At 38.5% G+C, this 21,213-nt stretch overlaps 3 protein-coding genes across 4 annotated transcripts; 2 read left to right on the top strand and 1 right to left on the bottom strand.

Moving 5' to 3' along the window:
* Positions 1 to 851: 851 nt before the first annotated feature.
* Positions 852 to 4,733, top strand: LOC132111620 (transcriptional repressor protein YY1-like). Its single transcript, XM_059519089.1, has 5 exons — positions 852 to 1,487; positions 2,801 to 2,963; positions 3,270 to 3,330; positions 3,511 to 3,669; positions 3,785 to 4,733. The coding sequence occupies exons 1-5, from the start codon at positions 980 to 982 to the stop codon at positions 3,965 to 3,967; spliced, it is 1,074 nt and encodes a 357-aa protein (XP_059375072.1). The 5' UTR covers positions 852 to 979; the 3' UTR covers positions 3,968 to 4,733.
* A 569-nt stretch (positions 4,734 to 5,302) lies between these two features.
* LOC132111619 (tripeptidyl-peptidase 1) lies at positions 5,303 to 10,890 on the bottom strand. Of its 2 annotated transcripts, none has more exons than XM_059519086.1 (13): positions 10,804 to 10,890; positions 10,439 to 10,510; positions 10,197 to 10,336; positions 9,969 to 10,119; positions 9,761 to 9,882; positions 9,131 to 9,309; positions 8,838 to 9,036; positions 8,402 to 8,590; positions 8,166 to 8,238; positions 7,955 to 8,075; positions 7,615 to 7,773; positions 6,882 to 7,007; positions 5,303 to 6,502 (listed from the first exon to the last, which is right to left on the bottom strand). In XM_059519086.1, the coding sequence occupies exons 1-13, from the start codon at positions 10,806 to 10,808 to the stop codon at positions 6,365 to 6,367; spliced, it is 1,674 nt and encodes a 557-aa protein (XP_059375069.1). In that variant the 5' UTR covers positions 10,809 to 10,890; the 3' UTR covers positions 5,303 to 6,364. The 2 variants fall into 2 exon arrangements, with proteins under 2 accessions (XP_059375069.1, XP_059375070.1); XM_059519087.1 differs by having other exon boundaries at positions 9,131 to 9,279.
* Positions 10,891 to 15,268: 4,378 nt separating this feature from the next.
* On the top strand, positions 15,269 to 20,507 carry LOC132112084 (growth/differentiation factor 6-A-like). The gene is made up of 2 exons (XM_059519674.1): positions 15,269 to 15,585; positions 18,564 to 20,507. Exons 1-2 carry the CDS (start codon positions 15,279 to 15,281, stop codon positions 19,529 to 19,531), a joined length of 1,275 nt encoding a protein of 424 aa, XP_059375657.1. The 5' UTR covers positions 15,269 to 15,278; the 3' UTR covers positions 19,532 to 20,507.
* The last annotated feature ends 706 nt before the right edge of the window (positions 20,508 to 21,213 follow it).

Raw genomic sequence — 21,213 nt, 5'->3', positions numbered from 1 at the left:
TGAATAACTTAGTCCTCACATCCTCTATTTGGAAATAGAATAAAATATGTATCAAATATTTTTTTTTTTCAAAATAGTTTTTCTCAATTTGTTTCTTCAGCTCCATCAAATGTAATGACATAAAAAAATAAAAATAAAAAAATAGATTTTTTCTTCTGGTTTTCAGGAGGATATCATGCCTATTGAGATAAATGAATATAAAAAAGCAAAAAAGAGATACACACATATATAATAATTAAAAATGAATAACTGGTTAAGTAATTTAAGCAAAAATAGACATAAAATCATTATGCCACAAATGCCAGAGTATAAAACAAACATTCTGAAAAATTCTGCCATTTTATTTATTAATGTATTCATTTATTTATTAGTAGCTACATAACCTAATAACATCACGTTCTAATCACATTTTCTGAGTTTACATTGCACATTCAAAACATTACAGCATTGTTTAAAGATAAGAGAAAATACTTTGAAGTATATTCAACAGACCTAAGGAACTTATACAGTATCACTTCCCCAGTTGTAAATCTATCTAGTGTCCTCTAAAAGACCAGATGGTGGATCAGCACCGAGAGACAACCATGTCAGCAGAGACCATGTCAACTAGATACGACCTAAAGACAGATCCCCTGCGAAGACCTCGTCACCTCGCGACCATCAGGACAAGACAAGTCCTCTGCACAATCTGACCTGTGTTACAGTCTGGAATTAAACCACACGTCTGGCTAGAGGAGAACTGCCCCCCTCGTTGGTGGATCATTTGCAAAAGTTTAATGGTGAGAATGAGGTCAAACGTAGACCAAGATCTCGCGAGATTTCGCATGTCTGATGCTCAGGCAGAGTCCGTGAACGGAGTCAGTCAATGTGGGACGGAGTTTTGCCTGTTTGTTAGTGGAGTAGGAGGCGGAGAACGAGAACGAGCCGTTGACTTGACACGGGTTGCTTGAAATAATTTCGGAGCGCAAGAAAGCCAAGAATGGCGTCGGGTGAGACACTGTACATTGAAACCGACGGCTCGGAGATGCCGACAGAGATCGTTGAGCTGCACGAAATCGAAGTTGAGACCATCGAGACGACCGTGGTCGGCGGAGACGACGACGAGCACCAGCAGATGATCGCGCTCCAGCCACTGGTCACAGACGACCCGAACCACGTCAACCATCAGGAGGTGATTCTGGTCCAAACTCGCGAGGAGGTCGTGGGCTGCGATGATTCAGACCTCCACGCAGACGACAGCTTCGAGGACCAGATCCTCATCCCCGTGCCTGTCCCCGTGGCAGAGGAGGAATACATCGAGCAGACTTTAGTGACCGTGTCTGGCAAGAACCCGTCGGGAAGGATGAAGAAAGGGGGAGGCAGCGGGAAAAGAGTGGTCAAAAAGAGCTTCCTAAACTCCGCAGAGGCGAGCGGACGCAAATGGGAGCAGAAGCAAGTGCAGATCAAAACACTGGAGGGGGAGTTTTCCGTCACTATGTGGGCATCGGGTAAGTTTTGACATCGCATCAAGTGCTTTGTTCTCGCGCAGGCCTCGCGTGGGCCTTCTTCCTCTCGAGCACGTTATAAAGCTGCCGGATATCGCAGTGTCAGAAACGATTATCGGACCCGAAAAGCCACTTAGGAGGATAGCTCCGGTCTAAATGTTTTTGTTTTGATGGGAAGCCATGTTTTAAGTGTGGATGGGCGCCGCCATATTCCTCCAGACCAGTATGGCGGCAGCCCCGAAACATGGCGGTTGTGTGAGCGGGGAAAGATGGCGGCGCGAGCGGAGAGAGGCGCAGTGAGTCCGCGCGCTGCTGCAGGCCGCGATGGCGCAGCTCCGTTTGGAGAAGGGGAGGGACCTAGACACACGAGCTGCTGCTTGTCTGCTAACCGTCGATCTCACGACGCTCCAAACACTCGCTATACAAATGTTACCGCGCATTTAAATCTCGTAACAGAGGAATTGAGATACATTTAGAAGATTCCTGTGCCGCAGGGCGATTTTTCTCAGTTTAGTTAGGCGTGTTTACCGTTTGTACAGTGACCAGACAAACGCATTTTACGCAGGGATTCTATTAATGCTTAACATAATACGTGTTTTTATATCAATACATATGCAGATGTTTATATTGGAAGGCGGTCTTTGGTAAAATATAGAAATGTTTATTAACGTTATAGCCTTTGCGGTCTTGAAATGTCGGTGTGAAAAGATGTCAATCACTTCGAACCGGGAATTTTACAGTCAAAATACAGTTTGGAATTGTCCACGTCTTTTTAGGTAAATATTAACTTACAAGGTGGATGAATGTTTTAAACGCTGAACCGTAACGTTATACAGATGTTTAAACTACGCCATCGTCCAGAGCTCTGCTAGATGATGTATTATACATGATATTAATTATATTTGTAGTTATTGTGCATTAGCAAAATATTTTGTAACTATCCACTTTTATTTAAGAGCCTGGCTTGTAACGACCAAAATGTTTACCATTTCTTGAATATTAAAATTCACGTGAACGCGGAGGCCGTTTTAAATTCTCCGTAAAGCCCCACAGACTGCGCATGCGTGTCAGAGGCGTTCACGTTTTTTTTTATTACTAATTGCTTATGCATTGCTTGTTTGAGACAATAGATATAATTGTTTTATTCTGAAGATGAATCACTCATCACTGTGTTGCTTCATCAGTCATCAGTTCATTTAGTTTTTGTTTGCTTTATTTGCCCTTAAAACGTTTAGCTCTTTGTGAATACTGTGAGTGAGTGAGTGTGTGATTTGATTAAGTACTCCGTTAAACATTTAATCTTGTGTTTTGTACAGATGACAAGAAAGATGTTGATCATGACACTGAGGTGGAGGAGCAGATTATTGGGGAAAACTCTCCTCCTGACTATTCTGAGTATATGACAGGCAAGAAACTGCCTCCTGGTGGCATTCCTGGCATTGACCTGTCAGACCCCAAACAGCTGGCGGAGTTTGCAAGGCGAGTATTTGTCCAAAAAGCTTGAAACTTACAGCATTTATTGATTTCTCTGGGGTAGAGTTTTATAGTAGGCCCTAAGCATGAGATTTTCTGATTTTATTAGAATCACAGATCGTTTGAAATATTTTAAATGTCAAACTAATGGAGTCACATGTATATAGATGGTTTACAAGTCAAAGTCATTTAGCATTTTTCAGTATTCAAAAGCAATGCATTCGATTTGCTTCATGTATTTTATTCATTACCAAACTCCTAGAATAAGCAGCATGCACACACCTCTTATCCTGATCGTTTTTCACAATACAGAATGAAGCCCAGAAAAATAAAGGAAGATGACTCTCCAAGGACGATAGCATGTCCTCACAAAGTGAGTGACTGTTTTTTTTTTTTTTTATCGTGCATGATAATTATGTAAAATGTCTGTATTTAAAGTGCTTATTTATGATATTGTTCGTCTTCAAAAAATTAATTACAAATTAATCCAGTCATCTAAATTTTTTTATGAATTTATCAGGATTTTTAACATTTTAGTTGTGTGTTATCATAGGGTTGCACAAAAATGTTTCGGGACAACTCTGCTATGAGAAAGCACTTGCACACCCATGGGCCGCGGGTTCATGTCTGCGCTGAATGTGGGAAAGCGTTTGTGGAAAGTTCCAAGCTGAAACGGCATCAGTTGGTTCATACTGGTGAAAAACCTTTCCAGGTAATTTTTTTTTTGTTTCTTTGTATTAATGTTATCATTCAAATGTTATATTATTATAAAACTAGAATATGTTAAATATAAATGATATATGTGCTTTTTTTACCTTTTCCTCCAGTGTACATTTGAGGGATGTGGAAAGCGCTTTTCTTTGGACTTTAACTTGCGCACACACGTGCGGATTCACACTGGAGACAGACCGTACGTTTGCCCATTCGATGGCTGCAACAAGAAATTTGCTCAGTCCACCAACCTGAAGTCTCACATTTTAACACACGCAAAAGCTAAAAACAATCAGTGAGATCGCTCGCTGAGGAAAGTTCCCTTAAAGACTCCGCTTCCTGCTCCAAAACCCACTTTGTATGTCGTTTCTAGAACCATTCTTTTCTAAGAGAATCTCAGCGCACATTTTCATGGGAATTGAAATATGAATGAGGACCTGACACCAAACTATCCCAACAACCTTCTCATGGTATAGACCTGAGTTCAATAACTTCCCGAGTTATGAGAGTTTCTTCTTTTGAAGATATGATTGATTTTGTGGACCCTCATTCACATACAGGATGCTCATTATCCTGAGCCCAAAGAAGCAAATTGCCCATTGGTGTGTCTGTACCAGTTTGTAAAGACAAAGACTGCTTTTTAGATGTCTTCAAAGTGTGCATATTGTACACTTAGAGCATAGAGCTGTCATAATATGTGTGAGTGTGTGTGTTGTCCCTGAGACTTAAAACCTGTGAATGCTTTTCTTCAAGGAGAATGAGATGCTGTTCAGCTTTTTTTCAATGTAAATATAGCCTTTCTTTGTGAGGTATCCTGTGCAGGTATCCCATTTTGTATACCTGTCCTGTACAAATGTTTTGAAATCATGTAGATAATAGAGATGTTGATTAGATTGTTTAACCAAATTAAAACAGTTTTATCCAGCTTCAGGAAGTACCGCTACATACACATGCCTTCTTTTGTAACACAATAACAATCTACTCAGTATGTGAAAGAGACACTTTTCCTTCAAATTCTCTAATTTATTTAATGATATGGAATAAAGCTAAACTCCCCTGTGCAGATCCCAAGAGCCTGAAGTTCATCATTCTGTTCAGTAAGCTGAATGTCCTACAGCGATTGATTTTAAAAGCAAGGATTCGTTGAACTTGAAACCATATGATATGGGTCTGGATAAAGGTAAAATTGTCACATAAAGAGTCATATTTCCTGTAGTAGACCACATTAACAAACAGCAGTGAGCATAAAACTCTCTAGTTTAATCAAACGTATAACTTACTGTAACATTATATAAAGGTTTAAAATGGCAAGTGTTGCAATAAGATAATTTAGTTACAGTTTCACATGCTATTTTAAAAATTACACTGACATTGCATTAATTGCAGCTAATATTGTTAACAGAATCCTAACTGCATATGCACAATATTCAGTTATAAATTGTAAATTACATTGTTCATGCTGTTTAAAGATATTTATATATTAAAAGTTCCTATTAGAGCTTGCTCTTTCTGACGCCTCATGTATTGAGACTTGAACTATATTAGCTTTCATATCATGTACATCCTATAACTGACTTTCGTTTGAATTTAAATGTAAAGAAACAAAACTTATTTGAATTTCAAATTTTTTTCCCCCCATTCATGTTTTGTGAGCCTCTTTAAACTGATCTGATCCATGCACCAATATCACATCCTTGTTTGCTATTGTAAATATGTTCTGCCACCTCCAAATGACCGTTCAACAAATTGCAATTCCTTCTCAAAAATGTATACGTTTTGTATGTTTCTGGATAGTATTAAAAATTGAATTAAATCCAACACTGTAAGCTCACAAAGGCATTTATTTCAATATAAAAACTTTAATTTGTATTTTTCAAGCAAAGAAATTAAACACCAGTCATCAAAATATTAATGAACCTTTCAGAGAGAATACTGAAGGCTTTGCAGCTTTCAAAAAAAACAAAAAACAAGTTGGACCTGTTGCTCAAATAACATTCAGTGCACCAGACATCTAATAGAAAAAAAAAAACAATTCTCAATCTTACCACCAACCTAGTAGTTCCAGGCCAACAAATCCATGCATTATTTAATTCCCTGAGGACCTCTTCACAAAGTCCGTCAAATCAACCAAGTTAAAAATGTCAAAAACAGGCCATTGGTTTATACAGCTCTCAAGTATGTTTAATAATTAGTCTGGGTTCAGCACATGTTTCATCTAAACCTTGGAACATCCTAACATTTATGATAAAAGGATCTAGTTTAATTGCCTATTTAAAAAGGAACTGAAATTTATCATTAGGGAATATTGCACTTTATTGAACTTGGTCTCCTAAAAATATATATATATATATACGTGTGTGTGAAGTAGATCAAATTCATAGATATTTTCTGTCACATCAAAGACACTTGTAAAACCCTGATCCTTTACATTGGGACAAATCACCCTTATCTACAGTTGCACAACCTGTTAAGCGGGGAGAACTGTGGGTGGGTTAAGCAGCTAGTCAAAGGTTCATTTTACACTGAAAGAACATTCTTTTGTGAAAATAATTCTTAAATGATTGGCAACATGATATCTTGATATGATTATACAATGAGTCAGCAAAATTTTTTAAAAACTATATCTTTCAGAGTAAAAAAAAAAAAGTGCAAAAGGGTGGGCCTTTCTTTTGCAATCTGACTAAACAAGCAGCAGCTCAGTTCATAAGAGCTTTAAGAAGAGCAGGATAATTGGGTGTTCCCCATCCTGTTACTGGATCCCATGAAGGGGAGGCACAGAAACCCTTCCCTTCAACTTTATCATCCAGACAACTCAGGTGACATCCCTCTGTTACCTAAGGGTATGAGGAGAAAGCAAATTGATTTAACAGTGTTAAGAGTATATGGTTACTTGAACAGGTTTTAACTGTCACTCTTAAGCTTCTAGTTACACAAGCACGATTTCACACATATCTGCGTTCTGAGATGTGTGTGTGTGTGTGTGTGTGTGTGTGTGCGCACTGCATGTAGTTGCCACAAGGGACACTACAGCAAGTATTTACATATACTGCCTTTTATGATAATTTTATACATGCAATTCTTTTAGGACAGCATTACAATTTAGAACGTCCTGAAATTTTAAATATAGATTTTGTAGATGTTTAATAGTTCTAAACACAGGGAAAATGACAAAAGAGTAGCTAAATGTTAAAAAAGAATTTTTTAAACGCTTACATCAAAAAGACCTTTGCCTTGCAGTTTGTAAAGGCGAGGGTTGATGAATCCTAATGAGGGAAGTCCTTTCAGGAACCGCTGGTCGTTTATGAGGGAGAGAATCCCGCCCACTACTGGAGTTGATGCCTTGGAAAAAAACATTCAGATTACGAAATAACAGACATTATTGGGTAATGTATTGTAACCTAACCTGTATGCAATATTGTACATTGTTATTGCATTTTCTAGTGCACAGAACAGTTCAAAAGTTTGGGGTCAATCTTTTGTAAAAAATGTAAATCTTCTGCTTACGAAGATTTACATTTATTTGATCAAAAATACTATAAAAACAGTAATATTGTGAAATATTACAATTTCATCGGAAATCATTTATTAATAATGTTGAAAACCGTTTTGCTACTTATTTTTGTGGAAACCGTGATACATTTTTCAGAATTCTTCAATGAATATGAAGTTATAAAAATAGATAGTATTTGTAAATTTTAGTCATTTTTGATCAATTTAATATATCCTGAATAAAAGTTATTTAAAAAAAAAAATAAAAACCTAAACTTGACTTTTTATTATCAGAAAATCTTAGTATTACACACCTGCAGTGTACACGTTTCTTCTATTTTGCATTTCTACATCAATTCTAGTATATTCTATCACGTACACAATTATGAATACGATCAACCTGTAATACAAGTTTACTAGAAAACAAAAACCTATTCTTTTTGTATTATTTACTAACCGATGTTCCAGAGACCCATGGTACAGGTATCCGGTTGGAAACGACCCAGTAGTTGTCAGAAAGCGCAGCTAGATCTGGATAGGCTCTTCCAGTGATGTTGAAATATGTCTGAGGAGGTAGAGGCTGAACACTCTTCATATACGCGTCAACAGCACCAGCCTACAGAAAACAACACACAACAGCCTTGTTTGTCAGAGTCTTCAGAAATGAGACACTATAATTGAAAACCTGACTTCAGCTACTTTAATAGAAGTGGAGGGACATTCAGCAGTTTTCATTAAGCGGTAAGATAGCATTTCATTCAAAACACAGCAAAGGATTCAGACTCCTGGAGCTTTACCTGATAACCTGGCCTTGCAAACACGTTACTGAAGCCACCTCCACTGATGTAATCGGTGACCTCATAGGTAAGTTTGAAGGGGTTCTTGAAAGAAGTCCCCCCCACAGTGGTCACATAGGGACTAGAAAGAGAAGAGATCCATTTTACAGATTAACTGTTTTTCAGTACAGAAGGTATCCGTGTTACAAAGAATATTTAGAGAAGTGTCTACCTGGATGCAGGAAAACTCGGTCTAAAAGTATTTCTTTCCTTGGTCAAGTGTCTACAACCTGCTCCACTATCACCTGCATAAAAAAAAAAAAAAAAGTGCGGCTTTCTTTGAGATCTTAGACCAAAAGAGGTAAAAATAAAGACCAGGTATATGCAACACGCAGTTAATGGATTTTCTAAATAAAATGCACCAAATAAAAAGCTTTTGTTCCTGCAACATGACTTTCATCATCTTACCAGAAGCAAAGAGCATGGAAATCCCTCTGAGGCCAGCTTTCATGAACTCGGTGTTGATGCGGTTCATATAGGCATCAGAAAGACTGTCCTCATCATCTCCATAGCTGACAGTGTGGACCCAAGGCACTGCAGACATGTTGCTGAGCAGCAGCATCCACTGAAGGAACGGCTCCTGAGACTCATGACGACCTGTAACCAAGACCAAGGAAAAACTTCACAATGCTTTCACAAATCACAAATCTTTACAATGCATGAAAAAAAAGAACCTATTCGGAAACAGACCCAACTGATGCACTAAAATTTCAAAGCTCATTTGAAAGGAAAATAAAATAAAAATGAAAACAAAATTACTAAAACTTAACAGAACTTAAAAATAAAAATTCAAAATAATAAAATCTATTAGTATACTAAAATACTGCTGCCATGGAGCACATACCTGGATTTGTGAAGACCCAAGTAGAAATGTTTGCTCCACTGCTCATGATGTACTCCACATCCAGACTGGCCTCAATGCCGGCTTTCCCACCACCCTGAGTGCCCACGACCCGCTCTACAGCTGACATGTGTGTGAATCTTCCAGCAAACAGACTCATAAACTCAGACAAGTCAGCGGGGTGGTAGTACTGCTCCAAGAACTAGGTAGTGGAGATATTTGGCACAACCATGAATTACACTTCAGAAATCTCTTCATATGAATAAATCAATGCACAGTAAATATGAGAGGTTTACCTGTGCCACTGCCTGACTGTTGTTAGTGGCAGTGCCCACATCTTTTGCTGTGAGGTTGTAGCGACTCCTAAGGACTGAGGGGGTGACGCCCAGGTGAAAGCCTAATGCAGATTGTCTTGCTCCTTCCCAGCCTTTACTGATACCCTTTCCTTTTGGTGGAAAACGGTGAACACCACCCACTAAAAAGATTTTTTTTAAAAGACTTCGTCATATTAAGTTTTGTATCATTAGGGTTTTAAGGCCCATATAGTAAGAATATGAACTTCGTACTCTAGGAAAAAAAGCCTCAGTTTAAGGCCAGTAAAGTGGAGCAAAACATGCAAAAATTCTGATAGCCCATACTGTAAACTTTGTAACTGTATAACAGAATGCTTCCATAAATTACATATACATATCAGTGGTCCAATAATATAGACAACCTTCCAACAATATGTTTTAGTAAGATGACATTTAAATGCTTAGTATTATGATCAAAGCTCTACAGTTTTATGCTCAAGTTTTTGGAGGGCAAATCAAATAATGCAATGCAATGCAATGCAACACAATGATGACTAAGTGAGATTTAGAAATGTATATTAAATATGACACCATAGGCTTATAAGACAGAAGCTGATGGTGTCAACTGCTCACCAAAGTCTAGATGCTGATGCACATCTTCATGAACGGAGTACAGAGATGTTGATCTCAACAGAGTGTGTGAATCTCTCCTGTAACGGTGAAATTTTGTGCCAGGGAGCAATTTTTCAGCCACCCTAAAAAGAACAGATTGAAGATGAGAAACTGATCTAATTTTTGTGGTCTACTGATACTATAAAATTCCCTCAAAAACTGTCCTTACTGCACAGTCATGACACATTGAAGGAAGTCCTGTGTAACAACCGTGTGACAGTTTTTGACCCCATGACTCTGGAGCCAATTCTGCACTACTTTCTCGGTCAGCTGAGATGGCCGAACAAGAGCAGCGACTTCTTCCAAACTCAGATACTTCCCTAAAACATAAATGAGAAAAGAAGAACTAATTTCTTTATTTGATCATTTGGATGACCACAAATGAGTGTCTCAATACCATATTGATGTGAATCCGGGTCTGACACTAGTTTCAGTAACTCCTCCATCTGGTTAACATTCTGCTGCTTCAATGCAAATGTAAGTTCCACTTCCTCCGAAGATCCCACACGTCCCACCAGAATCCAGTCCTCAGGCACACTAAAACATTGAGAATAACATTGTTCAAGGGCTGATTCTACTGTAGTGTAAATTAAATCAGAAGTGAGCAATATAGTTCATAATTTGGGCTCTTGGTCTTACGAAGCATCTTGATCAGCCTCAAGCAGCTCCCCACTGACAATCCAAATAAAGCTCAGAACAAAAACAGCAATCCTGTAAAGATAAACAGTGTCACTTTAAGGGCCCACTTTAATGCAAATTGAATTATTTTTATGGTCAACGCAAAAAAACACTTTTGTCATTTGAACTAAAAAAAAAATCGACTTAAATAGTTAACATGCTAGAACAATACACAAGGGAACAGGTTTATGTGAACTTTGTCCTGATCATCTGACCTCGAGGTGAACCGCTGTCTCGGAGACTTACAAACAGTTCTTTAACAGCAAACTTGATCTTTAAACTATGATTAGCGTAAGATAACTCTGTGCAAACAACAACATACTCACCTCATTGTTTTCGCGTTCGTTTAGCCTGATCTAATACACAACACCGATGCCTGTGTCCTAATATACTGATCATGTGATAGTCACGTGACCATCAGCTGATCTTTTAACGTGCATGTGTCTGCGAATTAAAACTTGCAAGAAAAGCAGAGAAAGTCGTAGTTTTCATAACGGTCTTATAAAACAGGTAACATAGTGCACATAAATTATTATCATCATTCGCATTTTTTAAGGCATTCATTCAACAGAAATATACATATAAAGGCTGAGATTACACTCAATTTTCATATCATATACTACATACCACATAATACATAATACATTTAAGATATAAAATAAATATATTGGAGAGAGAGAGAGAGGGAGAGAGAGAGAGAGAGAGAGAGAGAGAAAACATACCCTAAAAAAGAAAGAGTAGGGGAGAAGGAGGCTATAAATCCGAAATCCTCTAATAAAAAATACAAATAGCCTACCTTGCTTTGGGACATTTCACCCCTCTTAATGTATCCAAATATTCTACAACCACTAATCATTGAGGAATTTTGAAAAATGTACATTTATGAATGTGTTATGTTATATGTTATATGTTATACCGTACTTTCATAGAGGGTCAAATGAGTAAATTTAATAATAATTTAAATTAATATCTTTAATGGGTAACACAGAGATTTGTGGCACATAACGTATGTATATTTACATTTGTGTGACACACACACACACACACACACACACACACACACACACACACACACACACACACACGCACACGCACACACATACACACGTAGCCAATGTACAGGTGCTGGTCATATAATTAAATATCATCAAAAAGTTGATTTATTACACTAATGTGAATTAGTGAAATAATGTGAATTTTGAATTATTCCATTGAAAAAGTGAAACTTGTATATTATATTCATTCATTACACACAGACTGATATATTTCAAATGTTTATTTCTTTTAATTTTGATGTTTATAACTGACAACTAAGGAAAATCCCAAATTCAGTATCTCAGAAAATTAGAATATTGTGAAAAGGTTCAATATTGAAGACACCTGGTGCCACACTCCAATCAGATAATTAACTCAAAACACCTGCAAAGCCTTTAAATGGTCTCTCATTCTAGTTCTGTAGGCTACACAATCATGGGGAAGACTGCTGACTTGACAGTTGTACAAAAGACGAGCATTGACACCTTGCACAAGGAGGGCAAGACACAAAGGTCATTGCAAAAGAGGCTGGCTGTTCACAGAACTCTGTGTCCAAGCACATTAATAGAGAGGCGAAGAGAAGGAAAAGATGTGGTAGAAAAAAATTGTACAAGCAATAGGGATAACCGCATCCTGGAGAGGATTGTGAAACAAAACCCATTCAAAAATGTGGGGGAGATTTACAAAGAGTGGACTGCAGCTGGAGTCAGTGCTTCAAGATCCGCTACACACAGACGAATGCAAGACATGGGTTTCAGCTGTCACATTCCTTGTGTCAAGCCACTCTTGAACAACAGACAGCGTCAGAAGCGTCTCACTTCAAAAAGGACTGGACTGCTGCTGAGTAGTCCAAAGTTATTTTTTCTGATGAAAGTAAATTTTGCATTTCCTTTGGAAATCAGGGTCCCAGAGTCTGGAGGAAGAGAGGAGAGACACACAATCCACGTTGCTTGAGGTCCAGTGTAAAGTTTCCACAGTCAGTGATGGTTTGCGGTCCCATGTTATCTGCTGGTGTTGGTCCACTGTGTTTTCTGATACTATAAAATTCCCTCAAAAACTGTCCTTACTGCACAGTCATGACACATTGAAGGAAGTCCTGTGTTACAACCGTGTGACAGTTTTTGACCCCATGACTCTGGAGCCAATTCTGCACTACTTTCTCGGTCAGCTGAGATGGCCGAACAAGAGCAGCGACTTCTTCCAAACTCAGATACTTCCCTAAAACATAAATGAGAAAAGAACTCATTTCTTTATTTGATCATTTGGATGACCACAAATGAGTTTCTCAATACCATATTGATGTGAATCCGGGTCTGACACTAGTTTCAGTAACTCCTCCATCTGGTTAACATTCTGCTGCTTCAATGCAAATGTAAGTTCCACTTCCTCCGAAGATCCCACACGTCCCACCAGAATCCAGTCCTCAGGCACACTAAAACATTGAGAATAACATTGTTCAAGGGCTGATTCTGCTGTAGTGTAAATTAAATCAGAAGTGAGCAATATAGTTCATAATTTGGTCTCTTGGTCTTACGAAGCATCTTGATCAGCCTCAAGCACTGTGTTTTCTGAGGTCCAAGGTCAACGCAGCCGTATACCAGGAAGTTTTAGAGCACTTCATGCTTCCTGCTGCTGACCAACTTTATGGAGATGCAGATTTCATTTTCCAACAGGACTTGGCACCTGCACACAGTGCCAAAGCTTTCAGTACCTGGTTTAAGGACCATGGTATCCCTGTTCTTAATTGAACAGCAAACTCGCCTGACCTTAACCCCATAGAAAATCTATGGGGTATTGTGAAGAGGAAGATGCGATTTGTCAGACCCAACAATGCAGAAGAGCTGAAGGCCACTATCAGAGCAACCTGGGCTCTCATAACACCTGAGCAGTGCCACAGACTTATCGACTCCACGCCACGCCGCACTGCTGCAGTAATTCAGGCAAAAGGAGCCCCAACTAAGTATTGAGTGCTGCAGATGCTCATACTTTTCATTTTCATACTTTTTAGTTGGCCAAGATTTCTAAAAATCATTTCTTTGTATTGGTCTTAAGTTATATTCTAATTTTCTGAGATACTGAATTTAAGATTTTCCTTAGTTGTCAGTTATAATCATCAAAATTAAAAGAAATAAACTTTTGAAATTCATCAGTCTGTGTGTAATGTATGAATATTATATACAAGTTTAACATTTCGAATGGAATTAGTGAAATAAATCAACTTTTTCATGATATTCTAATTATATGACCAACACCTGTATACTGAGCAGGAATTATAATACTGGTAGTTTTTGATCTTGTGGGGACATTTATTTTTTAGTCAACATGAGTAAAACAGCTTATAAATCATACTACATTATGAGGGGAAGTTTGTGAAATCATTAACTATATGGAATTTCCCCATAAAACATAGAAACCCAACATCTGTGTGTGCGTGTGGTCAGGAGATGAGGTCAGGAGAGGAAGCAAAAGAATTGTACTTCCTGGCCTCCAGAGTTTAACCTGATACCCCATATATATTACAGCAAAGTGTTGTTTAATCCAGACAGCAAATCAACACACAATCAGCTGCAGGTTGACATGGATGAGCTACAGTATTTTAGGCCCAGTACAGTAGTGTAACATTATATAAATTAAGTGTGCAGGTAGTAACATTGAAAATATGCTTTACTTCAACACTGTGATCCAAGGTTAAATCTCTGTGGTACCATATTTTCAGCTGGACATTTTCAGCTTTAGAACTTGAGCATAGCTGTAATGAAATAATGGATTGCTATGCTCCTTCTTTGATTCCAGTAAGTGACAAGTGAAAAGAAGCATATTTTTACATGATTATGCTTATGACAGTCTTTATTTTTTTGTTACTTGACAAGATGTAAATTAGTAAAAAAAAAATGGATAGCATGAAGAAAGAATCAGATCTAAATCCCTGCCATTCATCTATGAATGCCTTTACTAATGGCTTGCAAAACAGAGGGAATATCATATAACATAGTGAATGCCTTTAGTAGCTTTATAGTCATTTTTTCGTATGTTGTATTTTTAGCCACACCATTGATTTGATGTTTATACAGAAACTGACTTTCCAAAAGAAAACTACACTGAGAAATATTAACTGGAGTAAGAAGTGTAACAAATTATGCCCCCTTTAAAGCACATGTATAAGAAAGGCAGTATTTGTATCTAAAAGCATGGACTAGCTACTATTACTTCATTAAAAACGGATTTTACTGTAAGCGTTTTTGTAATTCAACTGACATAATATTTGCATGTGTATTAAGTGTTGTCAACGGTAGATGGCAGTGTGCGCACAGTAAACGGGGGACGATTGCGCAAACGTTGGTAGAGCATGAAAAGCAACATTTCCGAATCAAAATATTGACTTCCAATACGCTTATTTCCATTATTAGATTTTTTTTTAAGAAAAATGTTTGTCAGTGTCTCATAAAAAAACAGTACAGTTGTACTAAGAAAATTCCCAGTAAAGCAGAATAAGTCATTTCATTCTTTATTTTAAGTTCATTCTGTTTAGCATAATTTTATTTATTCTTAAAGTGAAATAATTGGCAATAATATCAATCCTCTCTAAGAATTCGGATTTAAACCGCTTCAAACATATTTCCAATTGGGGGCGCTCTTTGAATACTGAGCACCAGGCATTCAGTGTTACTCACGTTCAAGATATTAACACTATCTAAAGAGCAAAGGGGAGTTTCCAAAGTCATCAAGTCCATCCAACTTTGCCATTTTCGGCCAGAGACCACTGAAAATGACTCCCAAGAAGACTGCCGCTCCCTTCCTATGGTTCTCTTTTTGCTTTGGGAATGTTCTTGAGGCAGTGGTGCTGGGATCGGTTCAGTACCCCGATAACGGGCTCCATTCACATCTGGATGCGCGCGGTCCTGCAGAAGCCAGCGCGAGCTCACGGAACGACTCCACATCTGTTCATGTTCCATCTTACATGATCTCTCTGTACAGGACTCTATCGGAACTGGACCGACGCGCAAGCAACGGCAGCCAGACGCGCTCCAGGAGATATGCCAATACAGTGACCAGCTTCATGGACCTGGGACCAGGTGAGTGAGACAGGCAGAGAGATAGATGGGCTGTAAGATGATCTCCTCCTTGAGGCCATCGCTGCAGATTTCATACCTTCAGATTGAGCCTGATCTTATTATAATACTTGGCACATCAAATCATCAGTTGTAATGAATGGCATAAGGTAAACGCTGCAGTAATAAATCACTTCAAAACATGCTTGTATTATGTCAGCTGACACTGAAACATGATCGATATCGGTGTGACAGATATAATATGATTTAAAATGTATATACATGACGACAGTAGGGTATATTTCATCCATTATATATAGAAATGTTCTGATGCCTAGATATTATTATTATAATCGAATAATATCATTTGTTGCAGACGACAACAAAACTGTTATTAATATAAAAAATATATCCAGAAGAAAATGGCAATACAATGTTGGTTTGTACATAAATGAGAGAATTGCGTGGTCCTGCTTGAATTAGAATTACGCGAATATTTCCTTTCCCCATTCAACTTGTAAAGAACCATAATAATTAATAATTAGGCTACTCTGCCTCAGCGATTCTGTATGAGTTGGATTGCTGTAATATAAATGCGTGATGTGTTTATGAACATGCATAGCTCAGGGATAATTTTGTTTAGGATTATCTACTTCTCAATAATATTTTCGAAATAGGATACGTACAATTCCAAAAAAGAAATATGAAGTCAAATGTCTCAAATTTCCAACATCTGTGACAAATAATCTTCAGCAGCACCTTGAGCTAAAATATCTAAAACGAAGCACGCGTTCTCCCCTCCAGGTGTTGCTCATAAAGACAGAGAAACATTTAATTTAAAACTTATGTTAAAATAAAGATTGTCACGTAAACAGAATTGTGAAATGAATGTCAACTTTCCTCCCGACCAAATATATGGAGATATGCGTGGAAAACACTTTTTTTTTTTTGTATGAAATCAGAGACTCTTCTGTTCTTCAATGTTCGATAGATTGAAAGGACATTCATATATTGACAGGCCTGCTATAACATTTGAGGGCACAGCCTTGAATAATAAAAAGTGCACAATGCCACATTTGTTTAAGCGTACTAAGGGTAATAATTCCCGGCATTATATTTCCACTCATATTTTCCCAGATTTTGTTAAGAGTGAAGAGTCATGCATTTTGATTCGAGATGATCTCTATTAGCCTAGTTCTTGTGAAGTAAATATAAAACCATTGGCATCACAATGGGAAATAAATAAATAAAATAAACAAATACTACTAATAAAACAATAATAAAATTGGCCACAGTATGACGTCAAGATATGGCGAATGCATAGTTCATGAATATTAATTGAGCAATGTATAAAAGCCATTTTAATCAACAATTTCAATAGCATTTTTTTAAAACTAAGTTAGACAATTATATGAGGTAGCAATCATTCTTGCTGACCAGTTCAAGTGCTAAAATGACTTGACACATTTAAATATTTAAGTGTACACCTTCATCTTATGCTTTGGGTCTAGAATTTTGTTGTTGTGTAAAGACCAGTTCTAATCATTAATCATAATTTGTTGATTTAGTAGTAATGTGTTTGCTTTAAATATAAGGTGTTTCTGGTTCAAATCTGGCCTGGAAATGCAGCATGCCTTTGTGTGAAGATTGTCCCACCTGTCCCCATCATATATTATGCCAATGTAAAAAAAAAAAAAAAAAACCAACCCTAAAACTAAACAACACACATACCATAGTTTGGTGACCACACTGACTGTGAATTGTCTGAAGACAAAAAAAGAGCAAAAACTATGACACTATGTAGGCCCATGGTACAAGAACCTGAGTCCCTGACTGCCTCGGCTCATTTTCAAGGTTATGTCATTGTTTAGTCTGGCAAGCGGATATTAGCTTAGAGGAGGATGTTTTACTCTACACCTCTTCCAACTGTTCACCTTTCATTTTTATAGCATTCCTTTGTCTCAGAAAGGAGATAAATATATGGTGCTTTTCTTTCAAAACCCCACTTTCGGATGCTCTTTCTCATGTATTACTGTAGGACAGGTACAGCATTTGTGACCAAACCCCAAGAATCTGGTAGCTTCAAACAGTTTGCAATTACTATTATTCTCAAGGTTCTCTCTCTCATAATGTAACGTCAATATGTGTCCGGATCTGGCCTTGGGTTTTTGTGCAGCCAGCTCATATTGGAAAAATCCTCTTCATGTTTAACCCATGAAACTGTGGTCTCTGTATCAGGTTGCATAGTACTCTGGGTTCCAGTTTTTGAACTGGATGTCAAGATGTCAACATCGAAGCTTGTTTTACTCTGAGCGCAAAGTCTGGTCTCTCTTAGCAAAGGTTGGTTCTGCATCATCTCAGTCACGGATGAGACTGAGTATTGGATGTGTTCTTTTAGCCAATTTCTTTCTCCAGACAAAGAAAGGAGAGGACAACATCTTGCAGACAGAGATTTTGTACCCCGCAGTGATTTCAAGTTAGCTGTGCAAATAATGAAAGACCAGTTCAAAGTCCAGTTCATGGTGGCCACAGAAAACTGAGGTCCACCTCAGCTTGAAATGTTACCTAACATTTAATTACACCCTTAAGCCACCCACCTTTCAAATTTACTGTATCCTCCTGAGGACATATAGGGGAAGGAGGAGAGCTTCTCGGAGAGCTGAGCATTTCCAATGTCCTGCCAAACCTTCTTCTCACTCAGTCAGTGTAATTAGGAGATGCTGCCAAAGGCCGACACAGTCTGACAGGTCAGCCAAATGCTCTCCACCTGGTCTCCGTGAGCATGCTGCACCTCGTGTTTGGAGAAATCATTCAGGCCCTTGAATGTTATTCTCATTGAGTAGAAGGACTGACAATTTGTGTATGCCATTTTCATAAAAGCCATATGTAAGACTGTTCAGAAACGCATTAGTGTCTGCTTCGTGTAAGCTTGCTGCATTAATTCTTAAAATTCTTATGTTTCTTATTTCAATGCTAATCCATCCTTTTTCTTATACCTTCAGAGGAGCCTTCCCTAAAGTTCCACCAGCAGTACACATTCGACGTGTCTGGTCTCTCACGACTAGATCAACTGATGGAGGTGGAGCTGCGGGTTCTGAGGAGGCCATCACCTGATGTTTTCAGTTTACTCTCCAGCGGTGGAAACCTGTACCGAATACTCCTTCACACCTGCTCCCTCCCGGGATCCTCTAACCAACCTCTGCTCCTCACCTCCAGGACCATTGATCTTCTAGATACTGCTTCAGCCACTTGGGATGTGTTTGATGTTGGTGCAAGCGTGAAGACCCACCTCAAGTTCTTCAGGACAATGGAAGGCAGCAGGCCGTTGTGCTTCAGTATATCAGCCATTTCTGATTCAAATAATGAGGTTGTGCATCCCGGCATGCTGGGTCTGAGCCACGAGGATCAGCAGACCCATGAAAGAGCTTTACTGGTGACCTTTACTCAAGCTCGGAGGAAGGAGAACCTCTTTAGGGAGATCCGTGAGAAGATAAAGGCCATTAAAAGTCATACATTTCCTAATCCTGCTCCGGAGCATGGTATTAAAGGTCATCCAAGACATCGGCGGAGGAGGCGGACTGCACTAGCAGGTCGTTCTGGTTTAGGACCCGTTACAGGGGGTGCCGGTGGAGGAAAGGGTGGTGGCAGGCGGAGAACACGTTGCAGCCGGAAGCCGCTTCATGTGAACTTTAAAGAACTGGGTTGGGACGACTGGATTATTGCACCGCTAGATTACGAAGCTTATCACTGTGAGGGTTTGTGTGACTTCCCTTTACGGTCACACCTGGAACCAACCAACCATGCCATCATCCAGACTCTCATGAACTCCATGGACCCAGAGTCCACCCCTCCCAGTTGTTGCGTTCCTACTAAGCTCAGTCCCATAAGCATCCTGTACATTGACTCTGGGAATAACGTGGTTTATAAACAGTACGAGGACATGGTGGTGGAGAGTTGTGGGTGCAGGTAGCAATGTGAGTGAGGGGTGACCTACCCCTGGACATTATTCGAAAGCTGCTGCTGCTGCCTCACACGCAGAGGACAAGTTCAGCATTGTGGGCAAGATGAAGTAGTCAGAGCTGGTGAGATGGACAGTGTGTAAATGTGTGACAGTGAGCATGTGTGTATGTTCAAACGGAGATAAGACATTGAGTTGTGTTTAAGAAGTGAGTGGAGGACATGTGTGCCGAACACTCCAAATTCCCTTACAAAACCAAATAAACAACTCCTCAACAGAAAAAGAGTGAAAACTTAGGCTTTCCAGAAATTATTTTACATCCATTTATAATATAAACTTAATGATAGAGTGTTGAAGTATCCTTGCAGCAGTGGTAGAAATGTTGGCCCCGTTAAGACTCTGTCAGAGTCTGAGAATCTGTCAGCGGTAGCACGCAACTATAACGTGTATAACAGCTAAAGGTGCTTTGCATGACAGTCAGCTTATATTCAAGATGAAATAGCTCTGAAGAATTTGATAGTGCCTCTGAAAATGTTTCTCTGTGGAGTCTGGTGGCCTTAATTAAATATGACATTGACTGAGTGAAAGTTAACATTTACTGAGTGAAAGTTTGACTCCTTTCTAAATCGAAGGGGTCAAAGTTCAGCTGGTTAGCATGGCCTCATTAGCTCATTAGATGTTGTAACTACACCGCGTGGTTGCAAAAACATCTTTATCAACTGACACCCATTCAAGAGAGCTGTATTATATCTAAACCACATCTTTAGGTGTTTTACAAGTACACAAAGCTTTCTTAAACATATCAAAATTGACATTTTTACCCTATATTTTGTCAGGATACTCAGGGAACTCAGGATATTCACTTTTAAAGGGTTGGGGGCTGTGCATGTGCGGTGTCATCAGCCAATCAGCATTGTCATGACATCATTTTCCTTCAGATTTAGAGTAATTAGTCATATGCCATTTATGGCTCAAGTGATTGGCTTGAAAAAAGAAGCTGCATAGCTGAGTTTTCATGACCAAAATTGAATTGCATACTTCCGAGAGTCCTGTGTCATACTAACTGATAGCTTAATATAAGAGCCTGATGAAAAATTCAGACGGCTTTTGCATCTGGACATCTCAATAAATATATATGACAGTTCTGATTTTTATATCAAGGTAACCCAGCATTTGATGGTCAAAAGTTGAAATCAGGTTTCTTTTTTTCTCAGCACTAGCTCGCATAAAAAAAGAATAAACCATAAAATTGTTTATTTATATCATTCCATCATCTTAAAATAACACACTCAATGCTAAACCTAAAATTAAGCTGTTTAATGAGAAGGATTTGGCTTCGGTCGGACGATAGAGCTGCAGTATAGTACATGATGTGTGCAATATGTGCAAGATAAATGACTTCATTGCATTGAGCGACCTCAGACCTCAGAGCCAAAATTAAAAATGATTGTTTTGTTTTATTCTGACACCAGATTTGGCTGTTTGAAGTCTTAAGTGTTCACCCACATTTACTGAAAGAGATTGTTTACTTGAGCTGATAATTAGATTAGATTACATTCATTTTATGCTTTAATGCCATGCCTTATTATGGATTTTTCATACAAATCAACAGTGTTTATTTCTAGTTTATTTCTGAATGACAGCCACAAGGTAAAACAGTGCCTTACAAAAACAAAAAGGGACCTAATTTATGC

Source organism: Carassius carassius, chromosome 31, assembly GCF_963082965.1.
Source record: "Carassius carassius chromosome 31, fCarCar2.1, whole genome shotgun sequence".
In the NCBI taxonomy this organism is placed as follows: domain Eukaryota; kingdom Metazoa; phylum Chordata; class Actinopteri; order Cypriniformes; family Cyprinidae; genus Carassius; species Carassius carassius.
Note: the sequence above shows the minus strand (reverse complement) of the source record. Positions and strands in the feature narration are given on the sequence as shown.

What these genes read in the sequence shown, in the direction of transcription:
- LOC132111620 (XM_059519089.1), top strand. Translation starts at nt 980, where the DNA reads ATGGCGTCGGGTGAGACACTGTACATTGAAACCGACGGCTCGGAGATG. An exon ending in CAGCTGGCGGAGTTTGCAAG is followed by an intron (nt 2,964 to 3,269) that starts GCGAGTATTTGT and finishes TTCACAATACAG; the next exon opens with AATGAAGCCCAGAAAAATAA. An exon ending in CTGGTGAAAAACCTTTCCAG is followed by an intron (nt 3,670 to 3,784) that starts GTAATTTTTTTT and finishes CTTTTCCTCCAG; the next exon opens with TGTACATTTGAGGGATGTGG.
- LOC132111619 (XM_059519086.1), bottom strand. An exon ending in GAGGCTGATCAAGATGCTTC is followed by an intron (nt 10,337 to 10,438) that starts GTAAGACCAAGA and finishes TCAATGTTTTAG; the next exon opens with TGTGCCTGAGGACTGGATTC. An exon ending in GCATCAGCATCTAGACTTTG is followed by an intron (nt 9,310 to 9,760) that starts GTGAGCAGTTGA and finishes AAATCTTTTTAG; the next exon opens with TGGGTGGTGTTCACCGTTTT.
- LOC132112084 (XM_059519674.1), top strand. Translation starts at nt 15,279, where the DNA reads ATGACTCCCAAGAAGACTGCCGCTCCCTTCCTATGGTTCTCTTTTTGC. An exon ending in CTTCATGGACCTGGGACCAG is followed by an intron (nt 15,586 to 18,563) that starts GTGAGTGAGACA and finishes TTATACCTTCAG; the next exon opens with AGGAGCCTTCCCTAAAGTTC.